The sequence below is a fragment of the Sarcophilus harrisii genome, chromosome 2 (genome assembly GCF_902635505.1).
Source record: "Sarcophilus harrisii chromosome 2, mSarHar1.11, whole genome shotgun sequence".
NCBI classification, from domain to species: Eukaryota; Metazoa; Chordata; class Mammalia; order Dasyuromorphia; family Dasyuridae; genus Sarcophilus; species Sarcophilus harrisii.
The window spans coordinates 254,134,128-254,155,908 of record NC_045427.1 but is presented as its reverse complement, the minus strand read 5'-3'; the positions used below and the strand labels follow the sequence as shown (position 1 = coordinate 254,155,908).

General features: G+C 37.8%; 1 protein-coding gene across 1 annotated transcript; it reads left to right on the top strand.

Annotated features, from left to right (window-relative positions):
* The first annotated feature begins 7,615 nt into the window (after positions 1–7,615).
* GREM1 (gremlin 1, DAN family BMP antagonist) lies at positions 7,616–21,144 on the top strand. The gene is made up of 2 exons (XM_003755967.2): positions 7,616–7,815; positions 19,041–21,144. The coding sequence occupies exon 2, from the start codon at positions 19,042–19,044 to the stop codon at positions 19,594–19,596; it is 555 nt and encodes a 184-aa protein (XP_003756015.1). The 5' UTR covers positions 7,616–7,815; position 19,041; the 3' UTR covers positions 19,597–21,144.
* The last annotated feature ends 637 nt before the right edge of the window (positions 21,145–21,781 follow it).

The following is a 21,781-nucleotide window of genomic DNA, read 5'->3' as shown; positions in this document are numbered from 1 at the left end:
CCAAAACAATTTATATAACATTGTTTTTTTTCCCCTGAGGCAATTGGGGTTAAGTGACTTGCCCAGGGTCACCCAGCTAAGTGTCAGATCAGATTTGAATTCAGGTCCTCTTGACTTCAGGGATGGTGTTCTAGCCATTGCACCACCTAATTGCCCCTATAACATTGCTCTTAATGAATGTTGGAGAGTGTTATATAAGGCATTGTGATCAACATTAAAGATACAATGACAAAGGGAAATTGTCCCAATCTCAAGGAGCTATTGGAAGAAATTGTGGGATAAATAAGTACTATATATATATATATATATATATATACACATACACAAAGAAAACCTGGAATGATTTGATTGGGGATCAGGTACTCTTCCCCCAAACCAAATCCAATCTATTATTACAATGTAGTATTATAGAATGGATCATAGGATCATAACTCTAGAGCTAAAAGGAACCCCAGAAGCTATCTAGTCCAATTCTCTCATTTTATTTCATTTTTTAAAATTTTATTTAAGAAACAAACAGAATAAGAAAAACAAAAAAGGAATACAAAACAAAAGAGAACATTGTCATGTGCCCAGCAGAACGTGAGGGATGATTCAATATATATAAAACTATAAATTACCAGATCAAGAAAGTATACATACATATATATATGAAAGTATAATCATAATTGTCCATTTTTTCTTTACTTCTTTGTAAATTGTTCTTTTGTTTTCTGTTGTATACCTTATTTACTTTATTCTTTCCCTCCTTTCACACCACCCACAACCCCCAAACAAGCTAGTTAGGAAAAAATATATTTATGTATACATATGTACGTAGATACACACAACTCCCCCACATATACACACACATATTTTTCCTATCTCTGCTGACTTTGCTTTTAATTCTGCTCCTTAACTTGCCTTAACCTCCCCCTTCCCACTCCTCTTGTCTTCTTCCCACACCCTTTGCTCCCCCAACTGCCCATTCCTCCCCCCTTGTTTCTTTATAGATTTTGGAGGGTGCTATACCCTTTGTGGTATATATATATATATATATTTGCCTATTAAACCCATTCTCAATGTGAGTAGGTTTTCAGAACTTTCCTTCCCCCCCTCTAATGCTTCTGTGTCTTTTTTTGCATCTCATTTGTATAATATAATTACTATTTTTACCTTAACACTACCAATCTTTCTTTTGAGCTACTCTGTATTGATATGAATCTTAAACATATAATGTACATTTTCCATGTTAAGGAAAAAAAAAACAAGTTATTGTCCAGGTTGAGTTCCTTGAAACTGATCTTTCACGTTAGCTTTCATATGTTAAATTTTCTATTAAGTTCAGGTTTCGTTGATAGAAATCCTAAAAATCTGCAAGTTCATTGAATGTCCATTTTCCTCATTCAATATTATGAATAATTTTGCTGGATATGATATATTTGGCCACAGGCCTAGTTCTTTCAATTGTCAGTAGATGTGATTCCAGGATCTATGATCTTTTATTGTGGCTGCTGAGAAGTCCTGTACAATTCTAATTGTAGCTCCAGGATATTTAAATTGTTTTTTTCTTGTTGCTTGCAAAATTTTCTCTTTGATCTGGGAGTTTCAAAATTTGGCAATAATATTCCTGTGTGTTTTCCACAAAGGATCTTGTTGAGGTGATGATAGGTGAATTTTTTTTTCTATTTTTACTTTCCCCTCATGTCCTATCACTCCAGGACAATTTTCTCAGATTATTTCTTGCATTATTGTGTTAAGGTCCTTTTTTTTTTTTTTGTAAGCACCTCTAAATATTGGAATGGGGGGATGATGCCTCAAAGTTCCCTTCAGTTTTCCCCTCTAACTAGGAACTCCCAACCAAAAGCTAAATTGTATAGAAGTATTATACTCCATGATAATAAATTTAGTTGTATTATACTCCATGATAATCTTGGATGATCAGGAAAAATCTAATGTAAGAGGTGTGTGAAGGGAAGGTTAGAAAAGATTAACTTGCAAGAATGATAGGTTACATCAGTTGGAGAATGGCTGAATAAATTGTGGTATATGAATATTATGGAATATTATTGTTCTGTAAGAAATGACCAACAGGATGATTTCAGAAAGGCCTGGAGAGACTTACACGAACTGATGCTGAGTGAAATGAGCAGGACCAGGAGATCATTATATACTTCAACAACAATACTATATGATGACCAGTTCTGATGGACCTGGCCATCCTCAGCAACAAGATCAACCAAATCATTTCCAATGGAGCAGTAATGAACTGAACCAGCTACGCCCAGAGAAAGACCTCTAGGTGATGACTAAAAACCATTACATTGAATTCCCAATCCCTATATTTATGCCCACCTGCATTTTTTATTTCCTTCACAAGCTAATTGTACAATATTTCAGAGTCTGATTCTTTTTGTACAGCAAAATAACAGTTTGGTCATGTATACTTATTGTGTATCTAATTTATATTTTAATATATTTAACATCTACTGGTCATCCTGCCATCTGGGGGAGGGGGTGGGAGGTAAGAGGTGAAAAATTGGAACAAGAGGTTTGGCAATTGTTAATGCTGTAAAGTTACCCATGCATATAACCTGAATATAAAAGGCTATTAAATTAAAAAAAAAAAAAGAATGATGGGTTATCTGTAAAAAAGCAAAGGAATGAAAAATGAAATGTCATCCGTGATGCTAGCAAGTTGACCTTGGCTGGAATGTAATAGGAATAATGTGTCTGGAAATATAGATTAAAGTCCATCCACAGTTAGGGAATCAAGACATGGATGAAAACATAGTAATGGAGATCAAGAAAAAATAGAAAAATATCCAGGTTTTCTTATGAAAATCCAGAGAAGAATTTCCTGAAGGAAAGAGTGGTCAATAATGTTAAATTTTACAAAGAGCATTAGGACTGAGAAAAGATCATTGGATTTTATAATTATAAGATCTCTGGAGAGTACAATATCAGTTGAAAAAAATGGAGGCAAGAGGAATAGACATTATTTTCTAGAAGTTTGAATATGAACTGAGAGAGAGAGATCTATGATGTTGGTTTGAGGGAATGGTAAGTAGTTTGCTTTTTTTTAAAGAAAGGGATGTGTTTTTAAGGAAGAGATGGAACTGAGTAGATCTTTAGGTAACAAGGAAGAAGCTGGTAGATGAAGAGGTATTTCAATTTTGAAAGAGGATTGATTATAGAAATGATTTTTTTTTTTTGAGAAAAAAAGTTTAGAAAGTGTGGAATCCAAAATTGAGGTAAAGGGGTTGGCTTAGATGAGGAGAAGGGTCACCTTTTCATCAGATACTAGACTACAACAAGAGAATAATGATGTCAAAACATTTTGAGATATAAATAGGAGGAAGAGTGAATTTTGAGTGAATGATCTCCATTTTCTTAACAAAATTAGAGAGAAGAGAAGGGAGAGAGACAGAGACAGATTATAGGATCATAGTGGTAGAGCCAAGGATCTTAGGGTTCATCTAATTCAACCACTTCTTATTTATAGATTGAGGAAACTAAATCTGAAAGGTGTGGTATACTGGAAACACAATGTTTTCCAGATGACATATTTCAGGCTGAGAAATCGGTGGAATAATCTGTTCAAATTCAATCTTTCTACACAAATATCAAGGTCTTCTTACACCTTTACTAGGTAATTCAATTCTCAAACAAAAAAGTGAAATCACAGCAATATCCAGAGCTATCTAACACAGTCCTTGGTGATCAATTGCAAATGACTATTTAAATCAGTAGCCAAACTCAGATTAAAATGGTGTCATGTTTTCAATTTATATCTATTCATTGTTGAATCACTTCAGTTGTGTCTGACTCTCCATGAATCCATTAGGGGTTTTCTTGGCGAAAATACTGAAGTAGTTTGTTATTTCCTACTCCAGCTCATTTTACAGGTGAGGAAACTGAGGCAAACAGGATTAAGATACTTGCCTAGGGTCACATGGTAAGTATCTGAGGCAGATTTGAACTCAGATCTTCCTGATTCCAAGACCAGTGCTCTATCTGTTACTCCACCAACTGCCTACAATGTCTATTTAGTAGTCCTAAAATGATTTGGGAAAAAGAACTTTTTTTAATGTGTTAAGGTATATTGGTTGTTAAGATAAATACCTAGTTCACTTGTCTCCCCACTCTATATCTACTAAAAAACAAGGCTTAAATAGAGTAATGCAAGCAAAATGGTTTGGTCTTTCTTTTCTCCTTCCCACCTTCACTTTAGCAACTTTGGCTTAGTTTCCTATACTTCAGTTCAATTCTACTCCATAAGCAGCTTCCATTACAAGTAAGTCATGTTTGGGATAGAGGTAGATACAAAAACAAAAATGAAAAGCAATCCTTGCCCTGGAGGAGTTTATATTCTAATGGGTCTTCTAATCTGATCAGAATTTACATATAGTTTTTACGATAAACACATTTTTTAGGGGAGGGGGTGCGATAATCTGTGTTTTCATTCATCTGATTTGGAAACTCTGTATTCAACCAGAATAACAGTGGTTCAACAACTTAAAACCCTGGAGAATTGCTAGCATAACTAACTTATATATTAGCATCAGAAGCAGGATTTGAATCTGAATCTTTCTGGCTCTGAAACCTGTCAATCTACGGTCAAAGACAACAACCCTAGAGTTTTTTAATGACCCTTCACATCATTACAATAGACCTCTTGATGTAAGAATCTACTTCTTTAATCCCAGCAAATCCATATCATTTGGTATAGTGCTTTACTATGTAAACAAATGAAATTCATGGTTATCCAAATAGTTTCCTTTACCCCATGAAGATGATGCTAGAGCAGCAAAATATATGGAAGTTTTGTATATTATTACAAAACCTCCAGATATTAGTATTCTTTCCCTTTTGGAATTAGTTTGTATTTCTTTGTCTAAATTTTCTGTTTATTTCTCTACATACATATTACATACCTCCCATCCCATCCCTCACTTCCTATTAAAATGCAAGTTCTTTGAAGGAAGAGTTTCATTTTTGTCTTAGCATAGTGCCTTGCACATAGTAGTCACTTAATAAATATTTGTTGAATTCAATTGAATTAATCTAATCATTTATTATCATTACTGAGCTCTACAATTTATTTATAGTTTAAGACAAAAGATCACTGAATGAAGAATAAATTCTTATAGTTTATTAATCTCTAAAAATGAAGTGTTCCTTTTTTCCTTCCTTTTTTCTTTCCTTGCCACTTTTCTCATTTCTTCCTTCCTTCCTTCCTTCCTTCCTTCCTTCCTTCCTTCCTTCCTTCCTTCCTTCCTTCCTTCCTTCCTTCCTTCCTTCCTTCCTTCCTTTCCTTTCCTTCCTTTCCTTTCCTTCCTTCCTTTCCTTCTTTCCTTCCTTCTTATCCTGTCTCTGTTTCTCTCTGTCTCTGTCTCTCTTTCTCACCCCACCCACCCACCCACAAACAGAGGTATCAAAATATCTTAAAATGATCCTGGAATTAGACATAGTCTTACTGTTAATGAATTACCAAAACATGTCTGCTTTGTTCCTAGTTTATAGAAACAGAACTGAGTACAAACTCTGGAGGCCTCTACTGACCTGGAAAGGATCCTGGAATGGGCCTTTCATGGCCTGAATATTTTTTGAGTAAGATTAACTTTGCAAAATTCCGAGAAACTCATCACTATAGACTTTGTGATGAAATAAAACTAGTTCTTTAGTCATAGCAAAGTACATAATATTTACAGGATGCATTTAAAGAGGAGATAATAAAAAGCATTATTCTCAAGAGTGGTAGGTTAAGAGTGATCACTAGATAATGGATTTTTCTAGACACAATAATCATGAAGACCAAAAGTGAGAGGGATTGTAATCATTGCAGTTGGAGACAACACTGGCACCAGTGAGATTAGGTATTTTGGAAAGATTGAAGAGTAGTTTATTCAATGATGGAATTTGGCTCCACACATTTAAATCAGAACAGTCCAGCAAAGGCTTTGTCTCATGCAATTCTTGGTTAAATAGTCACACCCTAATATTTTACATATATGTCTATGTTAACCACTCTCTTCATTCAACTATTGGATGTTAAACTGGTTTGACATAAGGCATCTATTCAGATGTTATACTCCATATGTTTGTGGAAGTTGCTTATTCCAAGAAACAAATTTTTGGGGAAAAAAAACCACTGGTAAGGTCATTTAAAATTATTAGGATTGTTGTCTCTCACTTTAGATCAGCAGCAAGTTCCCTTTCCAAAAGGGAACTTTTTCTCAGATTTTCTCTGATTTTGTTATTTATGAAAATTGTTGCTTAAATCCCGGCCTCTTTTGTAGATTTCATTGTCACAAATGAAGCTAATCTTCAGATTTGCTTCTTGCAAAACATACTTTTGTACAACTTTTAATTTGTATAATTTTTAGTGTTTTTCTACATCCAGGCAAGGCTGATTGCAGATAAAGAAAGGCCAATATTTGCCCATGGGTCATGGCAGATACATACAAAACAATTTCCACAGTCTTCCGAATAACAGATTTCTCTCTTTTTTTTTTTCTATGCTGATTAAATCTATGTACATTTTTTTTCTTCTTCTGTATGATATGGGAGTGGGATGCCTAGGGAAGGCAAATGTGAAAAAAAGTCCTTACTCTTATTTAAAAACACATGCACACATAATTCACAGTACCTAGGAGTATCTCATATATTGATTGGATGAATAATAATATATATCCCCAAACTAAGACTTTTTTTAATTTTGAACTTATGCGTCTAACTTCTCAAGTTAGATTTTCGAAATTTAATTATCTCTGCTACAATTATCTGATTCTCCATTAGTAAATATTTCCCTCTGTGAGGTCGACTAAATTTTGTCCTTTCAGGTTTTCTTTCCTCCACTTCCCTCTGTACATCTGAAGGATACCGCAAAACATCTGTAGCCTAGTCTGCATTTAAAAAGCTAGTCTGCATTTAAAAGAAACCCCTGGAAAGGAGAGTAAGGGGATAGAAGAAGAAATGTTGATAGGCGGCTTAAGTGCTCCGAGGTCCTTGGCGGTTGAGTTCTCTGTGGCTAAGAGAATCTTTGAGGTGCATTTCAAATTTAGGGGTCTAGAGTCAAATCCCGGAGATCCCCGAACCCTCAGGGTCCCGCTTCCTCTGATCGATTTTAGACTGGACGAAAATAACCGCATCATCTATCGTGACACAGATCTCCTCTATCAGGAGATCGCAACCAACAGGGATGTAGGGAGCCACAAGGCAATGAAAGAACCTCAGGAGGAGAGAAAGGCAAAGCTCTGGAGGCGGGGGAGGAGAAAATGAGGGGGGTGGGAAGGCTGGGGGATTTCCTACCGATCTTCCCCTTCTAACGGGAGCGGAAAATGTGATTTGCTGTGCATTCCAGGCGCGGTCCCCTGGGGTGACCTCTCCCCGCTGGCCCGGCAGAGGGAGGGGGTTTTGAGGAGGGAGGAGAAAAGGAGGCGGGTTCAGTCTGGTAGGGGTCCCCGCTGGGAGCCGGGGAGGGGGGAGTGTGGGGAGGAGAGGAAGGAGGGGGACTCAGTAACGGGAAAAGGGGGCGGAATAGCGGGTCCGGGACGGGCGGCGCCTGGCCAATGATGTGGCGAGGCCCCGGAGCGCGGCGTTCAGCCGGCGGACATTTAAATGGGAGACGCTGGGATGCTGAGGCACTCGGCGCGCCCTCCATGGACTCGGGGGCCAATCCAGCAGCGCAGACACAGTCGCAGCTGCCAGGCTAACCCCAGGGGTGTCGGGGGTCACGGAACCAGCCCCTGGGGCAGTCCCAGCGACTCAGGAAGACTTACAAAACGCTCGGATCACTAAGAGAAGAGAAGAAAAAAGGAGGCTTCGGAACAGGTGAGTTGAGCCCGACTGATGCCAGTGCTTGGTTGGGTACAGAACCGACCAGGAGAGCTTTCCTATAGTGAATCTAGAGCCCCTCCTTCAACGCAGCTCGGGCCTCCACTGTCTGCATGCTGTGATCCTCCTTCCTAGCTCTCCCGGGCGGAGGTGGCTGCTGACAGCCGCGATTCCAGGAAGGACCGCGAGCTCCTGAGAAGGAGCTGTCCCGAGTTGCAGGTTGCTTCTCTGCAGTGGGACTCATGGAGATCAAGTCTGTCTGGAAGCGTAGATTCCGCTTTCCTACACCTTAGTTACTTCTTACCTAACCAGACCGCCTCCTGTTCTCCTAAAAGGCGGGAAAAGACCCCATCTGTCAGGGAGAGAGGCGAGGGGATGCTGAGGCCTTGACGTCTCATCTCCCTTTTGGAGAAGGACTTGAGAGTTGGGGAGCACGGGGGTCATCCGGCCATCCGTTCCGTCCAGGCATGGCAGGGAATTGAGTCCTAGGACTTGATAGTGGGAAGGAGATAGGACAGAGGGGAAGAGGAGGAGGAGAAATCTGAATTTCTCAGGTGTGTTTTTGCGTTCTAGAGTGCGTGCGGCGTGTGAGTGTGTGTGTGATGTGTATGCACGCGTGTGGTATGTGCATGTATGCGTGTGATGTGCGTGTGTGTGTGTGTGCGCCAGTCTCATATCTTGTACTGATCGCGCAAAGTTGGAGAGCTGGAAGAGAAGGAAAAACCGAAAGATCGTACAAATACGGTCCTCACGCGGCTGCTATGAGAACCCGTCGGCTGTACCCTAGCGCACCTGGTAAAAGGCTGCTCTGGCTCAGGGGAACCTGTGTGCAGTTCTAAACCGAAATAAGCCAGGAACCCCTAGGGACTCAAAGTTTAAGATCCCAGGATCTGCTTTTAGACAACCGTTGTTCAGCCCTGGGTGACACTCCCTCTCTTCCTCTCACACTGAATCTCTCTTATTCTTAATAAACACATTAGAAGATATTTTTCTGTAGATGCCGGTACCGAACCCCAATTTCCCCATTACTTTTTCCCCTCAAGTGTCACTCAAAAAGGGAAGTCGCAACTCAGGATTTCGATAGGTTGTAGGTGCCAGAATCTCCAGGGAAGCAGATTCTGTGTCACAAGAAAGCCTGGAGCTCTGGGAAGTTTTGCAATCCTGTATTGTCTCTGGGACGCGTCTACTAGGCGGGCTCGGTCTGGTCAAGCTTTTTTGACTTTACAAACAACCTTATAGAAAGTTCAGCTGGGGGCTAATACAATCAATGTTGAAACTAATCTCTCCCCTCCCCAACCCTTGTTTAAGAGGAGCCTGTGATTTTACAAGAGTGGAGGAGGGTCTTCTAGTTGTGGTAAACTTCCAATTGTACAGATCGGCAATTAGTGGATAATTTAGTTTAAGAATTGCCTAATGCGCTGAGAAGTTAGGGGCTTTGCGCAGGGCTTCACTGTAGGAACCCAAGTCGTTTCTGACTCCTGAGCCTATACTTTATTCTCTGTGCCAGGGTGACTCCTTAACGTATTAGTGTTAAGTGAAAATCAAAACGCCAGCCATATCCTCCTTTGTGCATCATCTTGGAATGGGCTTTCCAGCTCCAACACACCTTAGTTGTGAGGTCTCCAGTTTGCCACTGGATATTGAAAAGAGCTTAGGTATTTTGACTGGATCTAGGTAAGGAGGGAGATAGAGAGAGAGAAGGAGAGAGGGAGAGGGAGGGAGAAAGAGGGAGAGAAGGAGAGACAGACACAGATACAGAGATAGATAGACACACAGAGACAGAGAGAGACAGAGACAGACAGGGACAGAGACAGAGACAGAGACAGAGAGACAGAGAATTAGAGAGACAGAGAACAGATAGAAAGACAATGAGAGAGAAAGACAGAACAGAGAGAAAGATAAAACAAAATAGAAAGAGAGAGAGAGAGAGAGAGAGAGAGAGAGAGAGAGAGAGAGAGAGAGAGAGAGAGAGAGAGAGAGAGAGAGAGAGAGAGAGAGAGAGAGAGAGAACGAGCGCACAAACACTGAAATCACTTTTCCTTAGGGAAGTTTACCTCCAGATTGCAGAATCAGAAATGAATTGCTTCCCTGCTGGGGTTTGTTGTGTCCTTCCTTTGTTCCCACTTCAAGCCCTCAACTACCTTCTTTTAGAAGAATCTGTAAGCCTTTTAACAACAACACTAACAACACATTCAGAAGTGTTTCTGTGCTAAGAATGGTAAATCTTTCATTGCCTAAACCAGAATCAGGTATGGAATCTTTTGATCGAAGTAGCAAATCTAGGTGATGTTTTCGAGTAGTTGTTTATTTTCTCTAAAGTGATGCTGCCAGAAAAAGAGTTGATTCAATCAACCCATTTTGTTATTTTCTCTTTAAACTGCCTTATAGGATTGTTTCTTTCTATATATATACACAAGTAAAACAAATAAAAGAGAAAAGATTAAGATAACTCTTTAAGAGTGAAATATCTGAAAAACTTTCCAAAGCACCAAAATAGAATCTTAAGAGCATGATTCACATTCAGACCCCATCTAGGTCTCCAGTGTATCTAGCACATAATCTAAAGTCTAAAGCAATTCTGCTGAATCAACTAATCTTCCTTGTTTCATTTTGAGCATGAATTTTATTTAAGACATCTTCAGAACTGTGGCCACTCTAAAAATGAAAAACCTTAAGGTTACTACTGAACTTAGCATTTTCATTCTGCATTTTGTGGGTTTGATATTCTCATAGGTTCATTACTTTTAGCACAGTCTTTTTGAAGGAGAAACTTGTAGAATACAGCCTAGAGAAATCTAAAATCCATGGAAGAGCAAATCCAATTACATGAAAGTTTGGGAGTGAAGAAAAATAATAGGGTCTTTTTAGGACTAACTATAGTGACCACACTGGAGAAGAATAGAAACATGATTCATTTCCTCTTCTTTGCAGTTTCTGACTAGGACGCAGATTCTTACCTCCGATCTGATTATGCATCAGCAACCTGATTCTGATTTGCCTCTGTCTTCCAAATTGAAGCTCCCCATCCGATCACTGTGCTAAATAAATATATGTGGACATGGTGACATTTAAATTATATCTCTAGACTTTCTAATACTTCAGGATCAAAAGTATTTTGCCTAGAAAAGTTATCTTCAGTACCAAAGACATATATTAAATGTGTGGCAAGGGCATTTCCCTTTCTGTCTGCTTAAAGATTTTGTTTTATACATATATATTTATATACAGTACTATTATGTACTATATATAAAGGATACTTTATATATTGTGACAGATACAACTGTTCTAAGAGGTAATGCTGGGAAATAGCATTATCTGTAATGACTCTTGTGAAGAAATCATGTCTCAGAAATGACTAATCTGGTACACTAAGTTGAGAATTCAACTTTTATTTTTAGTGTTTGTGTGTGTATGTGTGTTTGGGGAGGTGACTTTATGGGCTAGATGAAATTAGAATGAATCATGAGGTCAGGTATCCCCTTAATTGCTTTTATATTAAAAAGGATTTCCATTTCTTTTTTTTTTTTAATAAAGCTTTTTATTTTCAAAATATAAGCATAGATAGTTTTCAGCATTCACCCTTGCAACCTTGCATTACAAATATTTTTCTCTCTCCCTTCCCCACACCTCTTCCCCTAGACAGCAAGTAATCTAAGATATGTTAAACATGTGAAATTCTTCTATACATATTTCCACAATAATCATTCTGTGCAAGAAAAATAAGATCAAAAAGGAAAAAAATGAAAAAGAAAACAAAATGCAAGCAAACAATGACAATAGCAATAAAGTGAAAATACCATATTGTGATCCACACTCAGTCCCCACAGTCCTCTCTCTGGGTGTAGATGGCTCTTTCCATCACAATTGGAATTGATCTGAATCACCTCACTGTTGAAAAGAGCCAAATTCATCAGAATCAATCATCATATAATCTTGTTGTTGTGTGCTCTGTTCTCTTGGTTCTACTCACTTCATTTAGCATCAATAAATGTAAGTCACTTCAGGCCTTTCTGAAATCATCCTGCTGATCATTTCTTATAGAACAATAATATGCCATAACATTCATATACCATTTAGAGCTATTCATATACCATCTATACCATTCAGCCATTCTCCACCTGATGGGCATCCACTCAGTTTCCAATCCTTTGCCACTATGAAATGGGCTGCAACAAACATTTTTGCACATCCCAGCCCTGGAGAAGTAAATTCATAATAGACTTTTTTTTCCATCAAAAATAAGATGAAAAATCAGTTTTATTCATTCAGGGTAGCCTGTTAAGGTGGAAAGAACACTAGTTCTAGAGACAGAGAACCTGGATTTAAATTCTGGCTTTATCACTGATGTAACTCTGGAGAAGTTATTTAATCTCTTTGTGCCTCAGTTTTCTCTTCTATAAAAGGAGGGAATTAGATTACATGATCTTCCAGGCTCCTTCTAGCTCTAAAAAAAAAATGATCCTAAATGCAGGTTTTCAGCATTTTTAAAACAATGAAGTTTTAAGGGAGAGAATCCGTTATGCCCATATTGCAATAAGAAAAACTTTGCATTTATACACTACAAATTCAATCATTCATGGTGTCAGATCATTTTACTCTAGAGCCCATCTTCTTAAACTGTAGTTCACAACCTCACATGGGGTCTCATAACTGAATGTGGGGGTCTAAAACTATGAATTGTTATTGATAAATGTATGGTTTGCATATCTATTTTATATACCTATATTCCCTGGGATCATGTAAACCTTTTTTGGGCAAAAAGGGTTTGAGAATAGAAAAAGTTTTAAGAAACCCTGCTCTAAAGTAAGAGATCTATACTAATAGAAAAAAAAAAACCTTTATGTAACATATATCTGTCTTGATGTCACCATTTTAATGGAATTATATTTTTAATTACAGAATAGTTTTTGTTCAATTTATTTTAAAATACTAATAATCCTATAAATACCCAGTTTCTAAATTTTTGCATCTTCAGATTCTGAGTGTCATCTGGTCTATTCAATAGAGACAAGTCCAATTTAATTAAAGATCTCTTTGGTTTCAGGATTTGTTGGTTTGGATACTAGTAATATACAGAGAATAAATGAGTTTCTAGTTCTTTGAAGGCGTTGTTTTTTTTGTTTTTTGTTTTTTTGTTTTTTTGTTTTTTTGCTAAGGCAGTTGGGGTTAAGTGACTTGCACAGGGGCACACAGCCAGGAAGTGTTAAGTGTCTGAGACCATATTTGAACTCGGGTTCTCCTAATTTCAGGACTGCCCCTTTACCCTTTACAACCATTTTTTAAACATGTAAAGTCTACTTTTTTCTTTGGTAAATCAGAAAATTTTAGATTGTTTTATTTTATAATGATCATTATCTTGAGTTTTAATTAATTCATTTTAGCTCTAAAACAATATACCCAACTCTTTTTCCACTTTTACCCTCTGTTTTTCCTAGACCAAAAACCTGGGGAGAAAAGGGTTACATCATTCAAAAAGCGTAGCATATAAAATGATCATCTCCAGCATCTTTTTAAGGAGGAGAGGGAGAACAACTTGATAATCACATTAAGGTGTGTCTTTTCCAAATGTCTTTTCAAAACTTTGTCCTGAGAATTACTCCAAAGCCTAAGCAAAAGCATTTAACTTCCTATTAGCCTTTCTCTATTGTATTCATTATGTCAAACTTAAAAACTAGACAATTAGTAAAAAGAGAACTAGGCTCAGAATGGTAAAGACCTGAGTTTTAATCTTGCTTCAGACACTGAGTGTAAGTGACATAACCTCACCCACTTGTTTTTTTATTTGTAAAATGGAGATAATAATAGTGCCTACCTCCCAGAGTTGTGAGGATCAAATGAGATAAGATATGTGAAGCACTTTGCAAACCTTAAAACGCTACATAAATGCTGGATATTATTATTATGAGTAGATGTGGCACAATCAGCTGAATTATGAAATACTGAGAGAACAGAGAAAAAAGGAAATAGCCCCAAATTCAATAAGATAACAGTCTGTCTAATGTGAAATAAAGAGCATTAGAAACAGGTTTTGTCAAAAAATCTGTTCACTGGTGTGGTGAGCAAATATTTAACAAATGGCCTTCTAGAGTAAAAAAAAAAAAATTGGTGTGATACTGTTAAGTTTAATTTACATTATTAACATTTTCTCCATTACTTCCTTACATCTAGACAATCCACAGAACACTAAATCAAGCCCTGATCTGAAGCCTTCATCATTTTCTGAGATGTAAATATTCATACCGATAATTTAACAAAGGTTTGTCAAAGTATGGGCTGACTATAGCATGGCTTCTGCCTTCATTTGAAACAAAAGTGATTCCAGTGGATCATAGAATCCAACTCAAAGAGCTAGACATGACTTTAAACACAACAACTTAAACCTTCTCATTTTATAGATGAAGAAATTTAAGACTTAGAGAAGTTAAATGACTTGTCTAAAGTCATACATGACAGAGATACGATCTTTTATATTGGTTGTCATTGTTAATTCCATTTAACTTTGTTAAAAGAATGATCTAGTTTGATTATATAAGTGGACAGTATAATGAATGGAAACACTTAGAACACATATGGTTCTCATAATGGGGAGATTCCTTGATGAACCTATATAAAATCTTTTCTAGGATATCAATAATTTTTGATCATCTACTGTATACAAGAGACTGTTTCAGTTCTTCAAAATACTAATATGAATCAAGACAGCATTTATTAAAGCATTTGCTCTGAGCATTATATACTCAAGATACAAAGATGAAAAATGATACAGCTCCTAAGGAATTAAAATTTAATGGAGGGAATATTGTCTCTGAGTCTTTTTGTTTCCCCTTTATATTCCTGAAGTTACTTAAAAAATACAAAATGTTGGGCAGAAGATTTGTAAGGTGGCAGTGGAGAATGTCCCAACAAAGAGTAATGGAAAAATGGACTCCAATCCTGACTCAACAGATTCCAAATTCAGGGTTCCATGCTTTTAGTTAGTTAACAGCATAGACTCCCTTTAACTTACCACAAAGATATAGGAAACAGAGCTTTCAACAACTACTTTCCCCCCTATTCTTCAGAGTATTATTGGCCTCCAGGAAACAATGACTTTGGTTGATTGAATATTTGAAGTTGGTCTTTACTACTGTCTTAACAGCTATTTATAATGTTTAAGAATTCTAATGGTCTACACTAAGCACATAAGATCTTTAAAGTTAACAGTAGTTATGCTTTTTTTTTTCTTTTGAGAAATAAAAAAAACATTTGATAATATTTTTTTCTAGACTATGCCAAGCTACTAAATCTTAATCTAAGAAATCTGTAATTTTTTTTTAATTAGGAAAAAAATAAAGCTCTCTTCCCTTCCCCCCCTTCCCCTCTGGCTTGACTTATGGGACATGTGTGCTCCCATAGGAAGAACAGAGCCTGTCCAAATTAAAATTAAAAACCACATTTGGTGAATTTTATATAGTATTTGACAAGTGAAACATGTTTCTGAATTTACTGCTTTCTTTTTGGCCCCATAGTAGTGAATAAAAATGACTTCAATTAGAAAATAAAACCCACAGAATTTGGCCTCAGACCAGTTCATAAAACTAATGGATTTTGGAGTTTCCTTAGAAAAAGTATGGCATGCTTTAGGAGGTTGGCCAGGCTAGCAGAGACTTTGCTGGGCTGAAAGTTAGAAAACTTGAGCACTAGTCTGGGGTTTGCCACAGATTTGTTCTGGGAGGTGAATTTATACAAGGTATATTGCCTTGCTGCCTAATGTTTTTGTAAAATACAGATGAAAAAAAATGGTCCTTCCATTTGTAAAGAAGATACTATCAATTAATCCACATAGTTTTTCTCTTTCATATTGCAAAGAAAATTTTTAAAAAATTTTCACCATATAATTTCATTCTACTTCTTCATTCCTCCTCCTATGAATGGATCCCACCTTGATTTGAAATAGCAGCCACCATAAAATAGATCTCTTTAAACAGAAATACTTTCTTCTTTTGAAGAAACAAGAGGTTAAATTAAAGGAGCAGGTCTACTGCTTGCCATGAGATGAGTGGGGAGGTCTTGTCAACATTTTTTCATTTGTCCCAGATTAGCCCCTCATTCTATTAATTTTTTAAAAATTATCTTCTGCTTCTGCTTCTATTGAGCCAGTCGGATTCCTTAATCCACTTGCTAATTGTGTCAGGAGACACAGGTGAGTGTGGAGAACACCAGTATAGTGTTCTTAATAGTGTCTTACTCTATGACTACTTATCTTTAGTCAATCAATTAGTCTCTTGGATTCCATTTCCTTAATATAAAATGATGGAGTTGGGTTAATTATTTCCAAGATTCCCTCAAGTTCTACATTCTAAGAGTCTATATTCTTCCTCTAGAACAAGTGTTCTCTTACAAGGCAATCTTAATGTCTTGTAAGTGGATAAAGCATTGTACTTGGAGTTAGTGAAACTTGAGTTCAAATCCATCCTCAGACCCTTATTACTTGGGTGAGCAAGTCACTTAACTCTCTATCTGCCTTGGTTTCTTCATCTGTTAATAGGGATTATGTTAGCTTCTTATCCCCAGGGTTGTTGTGAAAATTAAATGAAATAATATTTATAAAGCACTTTGCAAAGCTAGAAGCATGGTGTCCATCCTAGTAATTATTATTAAAAATGTCCTCAACTTACATGAACTGATGCTAAGTGAAATGAGCAGAACCAGGAGATCACTGTACATGGCAACAAGAAGATTATATGAAGATCAATTCTGATGGATGTGGATTTTTTCAACAATGAGATGATTGAGGCCAGTTCCAATGATCTTGTGATGAAGAGAGCCATCTACACTCAGAGAAAGGACTGTGGGAACTGACTGTGGTTCACAACAGCATTTTCACTCTTTTGGTTGTTATTTACTTGAATTTTGTTTTCTTTTTCACTTTTTTATTTTTGATCTGATTTTTCTTGTGCAGCAAGATAATTGTATAAATATGTGTGCATATATTAGATTTAACACATATATTTTAACATGTTTAACATATATTAAATTGCTTACCATGTAAGGGAGGAGATGGAGTCAAGGAGGGAAAATTTGGAACACAAGGTTTTGCTAGGGTCAATGTTGAAAAATTATCCATGCCTGTTTTGAAAATAAAAAGCTTTAATGAAGTCCTCAAGTCCTCAAAGGAGGGGCTAGACGGTGAAGTCAGGAGGACCTGAGTTCAAATTTGAACTCAGACATTTAACAGTTACTATCTGTGTGACCCTAGGCAAGCCACTTAACCCCAATTGCTTCCCCCCCCAAAAGTGTAAAAAACAATATTCTCTATTGCAAACAACCAATCATCAATAAGTAATAAAACCTGGAATTGAGACTAGGAATGATGAACTGGACTGGGATCAATTTTTGGCAGGTGTGGTAGAGAGTCACTAGTATTCAGGCCTGAGGCCATCTATTATGTTCCACTGCCGAAATGGGCAGTGACTGGTTTAAATTTTATTTTTGATACTGGCACTGTACTGAGTAAATAACACAGACTTCTAAGGGTTGCCGAAGCATAAAGTATATTTGCCCGGGAGACGGAACAGTTCTGGCTCAAGTCATCTTGGTCTCTGGAGAAAATATGCCCTGTTTTAACACTAGATTTTTTTAGAGGAAAAAAAAAAGATCTTTTAAGGCAAAACATGGAAATTAATTTTTTTGGTGGGGGTAGTTATTCTGTTTAAATAACAGTGATGTTGTAACCCAAACTGACAAAATCCAGAAACTCTAAAGTCAGAACTGGAGTGAAAATGTCACATTATTTGCTTTGACTTTGAACTTCCTCCAAAATATTAGGTTGTCTCAGAATCTTGATATTGTTTTTTTGACTTATATTTTTATATTTGATAATTTGGTTGTAATTCCACATTATTCATAAGGTTGAAAGACAGTATCTTCTTTGGGCCTATGAAATGTGTTTTTCAAACATTTTATTGTCTTTGGGATAATTCCTATGTTTATGGGATCATAGATTTAGAGCTGAAGTCCATCTTAGATGTCTCTCAAATTTTACAGATTGGGAAAATAAGATTCAGAAAGGTGAAGTTTCTTGTCTAAGCTCAAATAGGTAGCAAATAAAAGAGGCAGAATTTGAACCAAGATCTGTGATTTGGTACTTTTTATTACACCACATTGCTTTACCTGACCCACTATATTCTTGTGATGAGGGTGGGAGGAAATTTTTAAAAGTTATCATCCAGTTTTTGCCAGTTGCTTCTTATGTGTCAAAATTTAAAGTTAGGCAAAAATAAGAGTGGGGAGAGGTAAAGAAAGTAAGTGATAATTCAGTGTTTTTTTGTCTTTAACATCAGGAAACCAGGTCAGAGAAATGATAACAATTGACATTTAGATAGTCCTCTAAAGTTCACAAAACTTTATTTCATTTGATCCTTACATATTGGAACCAATTACTATAGACGCAATTATCCCCATTTCACAAATGGGGAAACTGTGGCTCAGAAAGGGTGACTGACTTGCCAATGATGGCGCAGTTAGTAAATATTGGACCTAAATTTTCCTATCTCTACATTTAGCTCTTTCTGGTATATCAGGCTTCCTTAAGAGGAGAGTAGCTTGGTAGCCTCAAAAATATCACAGTAGGCTTTTAATTTTACCCTGGGGCAATTGTGAACTGAAATTCCAAGACATAAAACAATCAGAAACTGTCCCCAAATTTTAGAGTTGGAAAATATCACAGAGATCATCTGTTTTATAGATGAAGAAATGGAGGCACAGAAAAAATTAAATGACTTTGGGCAGTCCTACGGACAACCGTGGGCAGGTTACTGATAACCCTGGAACAGGATCTCATTTCTCCTGACTCCCAAGCCATAGGGCTTTGTCATATATAGCCACACAGTCTAGAAATCTGAGTTTTCAGAGAGTTTAAGGGATTGGCCTAAGGTCACTCAGTAAATTAGCAGTAGAACCTAACCGTGAGAGCCTGTCTTCTTCACTCTCAAAGAAAATTAGCTAAGTGGTAGCGTAAGAGAAGGAGGAAAAAGAATCTGGAGTACTAGTGAATTCAGGCATGAGTGAGCCTCTATTTCACAGGGACATTAGAAGGATCAAACGATGATCAAAGAGGTGTAAGCGTTTACAAACTTCAAAGGGTTACGTGAATGTTAGTTTTAGTCACTTTCGTTCTTTTATTTTCCATGTGAGGGTACTAATCGCATTCTTCTTTCTGCTCCCTCTTTCCTTTCCCTTAGGATGGGTCGAACAGCCTACGCTGTGGGGGCTTTGCTTCTGCTCTTGGGAACCTTGCTGTCAGCCACCGAAGGGAAAAAGAAAGGCTCTCAAGGTGCCATCCCACCTCCTGATAAGGACCAGTACAATGACTCGGAGCAGACTCAGACTCCGCAACAACCTGGATCCAGGAATCGGGGGCGGGGCCAAGGGCGGGGCACTGCCATGCCTGGGGAGGAGGTGCTCGAGTCCAGCCAGGAGGCCCTGCATGTGACTGAACGCAAATACCTGAAGCGGGACTGGTGTAAGACTCAGCCTCTCAAGCAGACCATCCACGAGGAGGGTTGCAACAGCCGCACCATCATCAACCGCTTTTGCTATGGCCAGTGCAACTCCTTCTACATTCCCAGGCACATCCGGAAGGAAGAAGGCTCCTTTCAGTCATGTTCCTTCTGCAAGCCCAAGAAATTCACCACCATGATGGTGACGCTCAATTGTCCCGAACTGCAGCCGCCGACCAAGAAGAAAAGGGTCACCCGGGTGAAGCAGTGTCGTTGCATATCGATTGATTTGGATTAGCTACGGACATCCAGCCTACCTAATGACTCAGCCCCAGATGTGCCCAGTGCTGAGTCCAAGGCACTTGCGATGCTCAAATCCCAGATGCAAGAAGTACTGCTCACTGCCTCTCGGCGGGAGCATGCATGTGTGTATTTGTCTGTGTGATGGAGCATTGCATGTATGTCCAGAGGCACAACGGGGGTAAAAGTCTCTTCGGGAGGGTACTTCATATTATGTAGAGTATCTGTTGCACTTGGGGCTGAGGTGGATGACTCAAATTCCTGGCAACTTCCCGAGGCAAATCTCAAGTCAGGCAGGGATGGTGCCTTGCTTTGCCTCTGCCTTCAATGCGCCTTCTTAGACATCTAACATTCTCTTCAGAATGAGTGTTGCACAGACAGTGGTTACTCTGGGTCTTTTTAAATGGAACACGGAAAGGGACTTGCTTTCAGACCTGCAGCTGAAGTAGAAAAAAAGCTCCTAAGCAGCTGTTCCTTTCAACTACTTTTGGTCCATGCCCCCAAACTCAAAATCGATAGCTGTTTCCAAACCAAATTCCTCTCTGTAAGCCTCCCCTGTTGTTTTCTTACCATGATTTTATGTACTTTCCCCTTTGCAAAAATATTCTAGATAATTAAACGAAATTTGAATTGCCAAGAAAATGGAGGTGAGACACTGAAGGACTAGTAGTGGTCTAGGAGGTAGAATTTAGGAGTTATACCCACATGAGCTTGGCAGGATTAAGGTAGGAGGTGTGGAGGGAACAATGCAACACTGTAAAGTCAACATGAAAGAGAACCTAAGTAAAGCAAGGACTTGATAAATATCTCCCATAACACTCTCAACTCTATTGTGCATTTTGGATAAATATGGTAGCCTTAGCTCTGACTTTCTTGATATTAGTGTAGGGAGTCAAATCTTTAACTGTGGTACTTCCCAGCCCAAGATCAGATTTCTATCTTGAAAATTTTTTCCTCACTTTCTTTGCCCCATTTCCCCACAAATACAGGGCTTAAGGTCTTCTGAAAATTAAATCATTTTATGAACAACTCAATAAGAATTTATTAAGAATCTACAACATCCCAGGCACTATGCTAGGTGGTGGATATAGAGACATCAGTGAATTAGCACCCACTCTCACTGGACCTTTTTTTTCCCCTGCTAATGAATAGAATCAGCTTGGTTTGGAAGTTTCCTGGGTTTCCTATTATAACACAAGGTTGAAGAGAACAAGATAGAGGTATATGGAATATGAGAATTGCCCTAAATTCATTTTTTAGATAGAGTTGTGAAAAATTTTTATAAGATGGAAGATTTCTTATGGTCTTAACATTGAGGTTGGCTTCAAAGTGTTTTCTCTTTCCCACCACATGTCACTTCATGGCAGCTGGTTTACTTAATAACCAGGTCAGTTTGATGGACATTTATCACCAGTTTTAGGTCAAAATTAAAGTTGGCATCAGTTTTCAGTTCAGTTGTTTTTCAGTAATGTCTGATTCTTTCTGCGCCCCTTTTGGGGTTTTTCTGGCAAAGATAGTGGAGTGCTTTGCCATTTCCTTCTACAGTTCATTTTATAGATAGGGAAAACTAGGCAAACAGGGTTAAATGTCACACAGCTAGTAAGTGTCTGAGGCCAGATTTGAACTCAGGAAGACTAGTCTTCCTGACTTCAGACCTGGCATTCTACTCACTGTGCCACTTAGCTGCCCTAGTTAGTCTACATTTCTAATTATATTATCTAATTATATATCTAATTATTCCCTGAGCATATAAGCAACATAAAATCAGCCAGGTCAGATTTAAATATTTTCATAATTATGTGAACTAACTTAAAAAGACTCTAACCACCACCACCACCCCCCTTGTTCCTGAGGCTCATGAGAAATGTTGCTCAGACCTCCGTAGTCATGAAGAGTTAGGACCTGGTATCTTTTTTTTTTTTTTTTAAATCGAGAAAATGGCATAGAAAAATCTCTTTAAAAGAACACTCAATCAAGTTTCTTTTTCTTTTTTCCAAAGGCTTAACATTGTTTTTGCAAATTAGAATTTTGGCTAAGAATATTTGGCTCTTTCAGAAAGTCTTTCCTAATTGTGCCAGATCTGAACCTGTCAAATAGAGTACAGAAATGCCAATATAGCATGGAGTGTTAGACAGAGTCCCCATTTAGTAGAGCTATCTCTTTAGCCTGGAACAGTTCTGGCA

Excerpts from the sequence above, each read along its gene's own strand:
- GREM1 (XM_003755967.2), top strand. The coding sequence starts at position 19,042 with ATGGGTCGAACAGCCTACGCTGTGGGGGCTTTGCTTCTGCTCTTGGGA.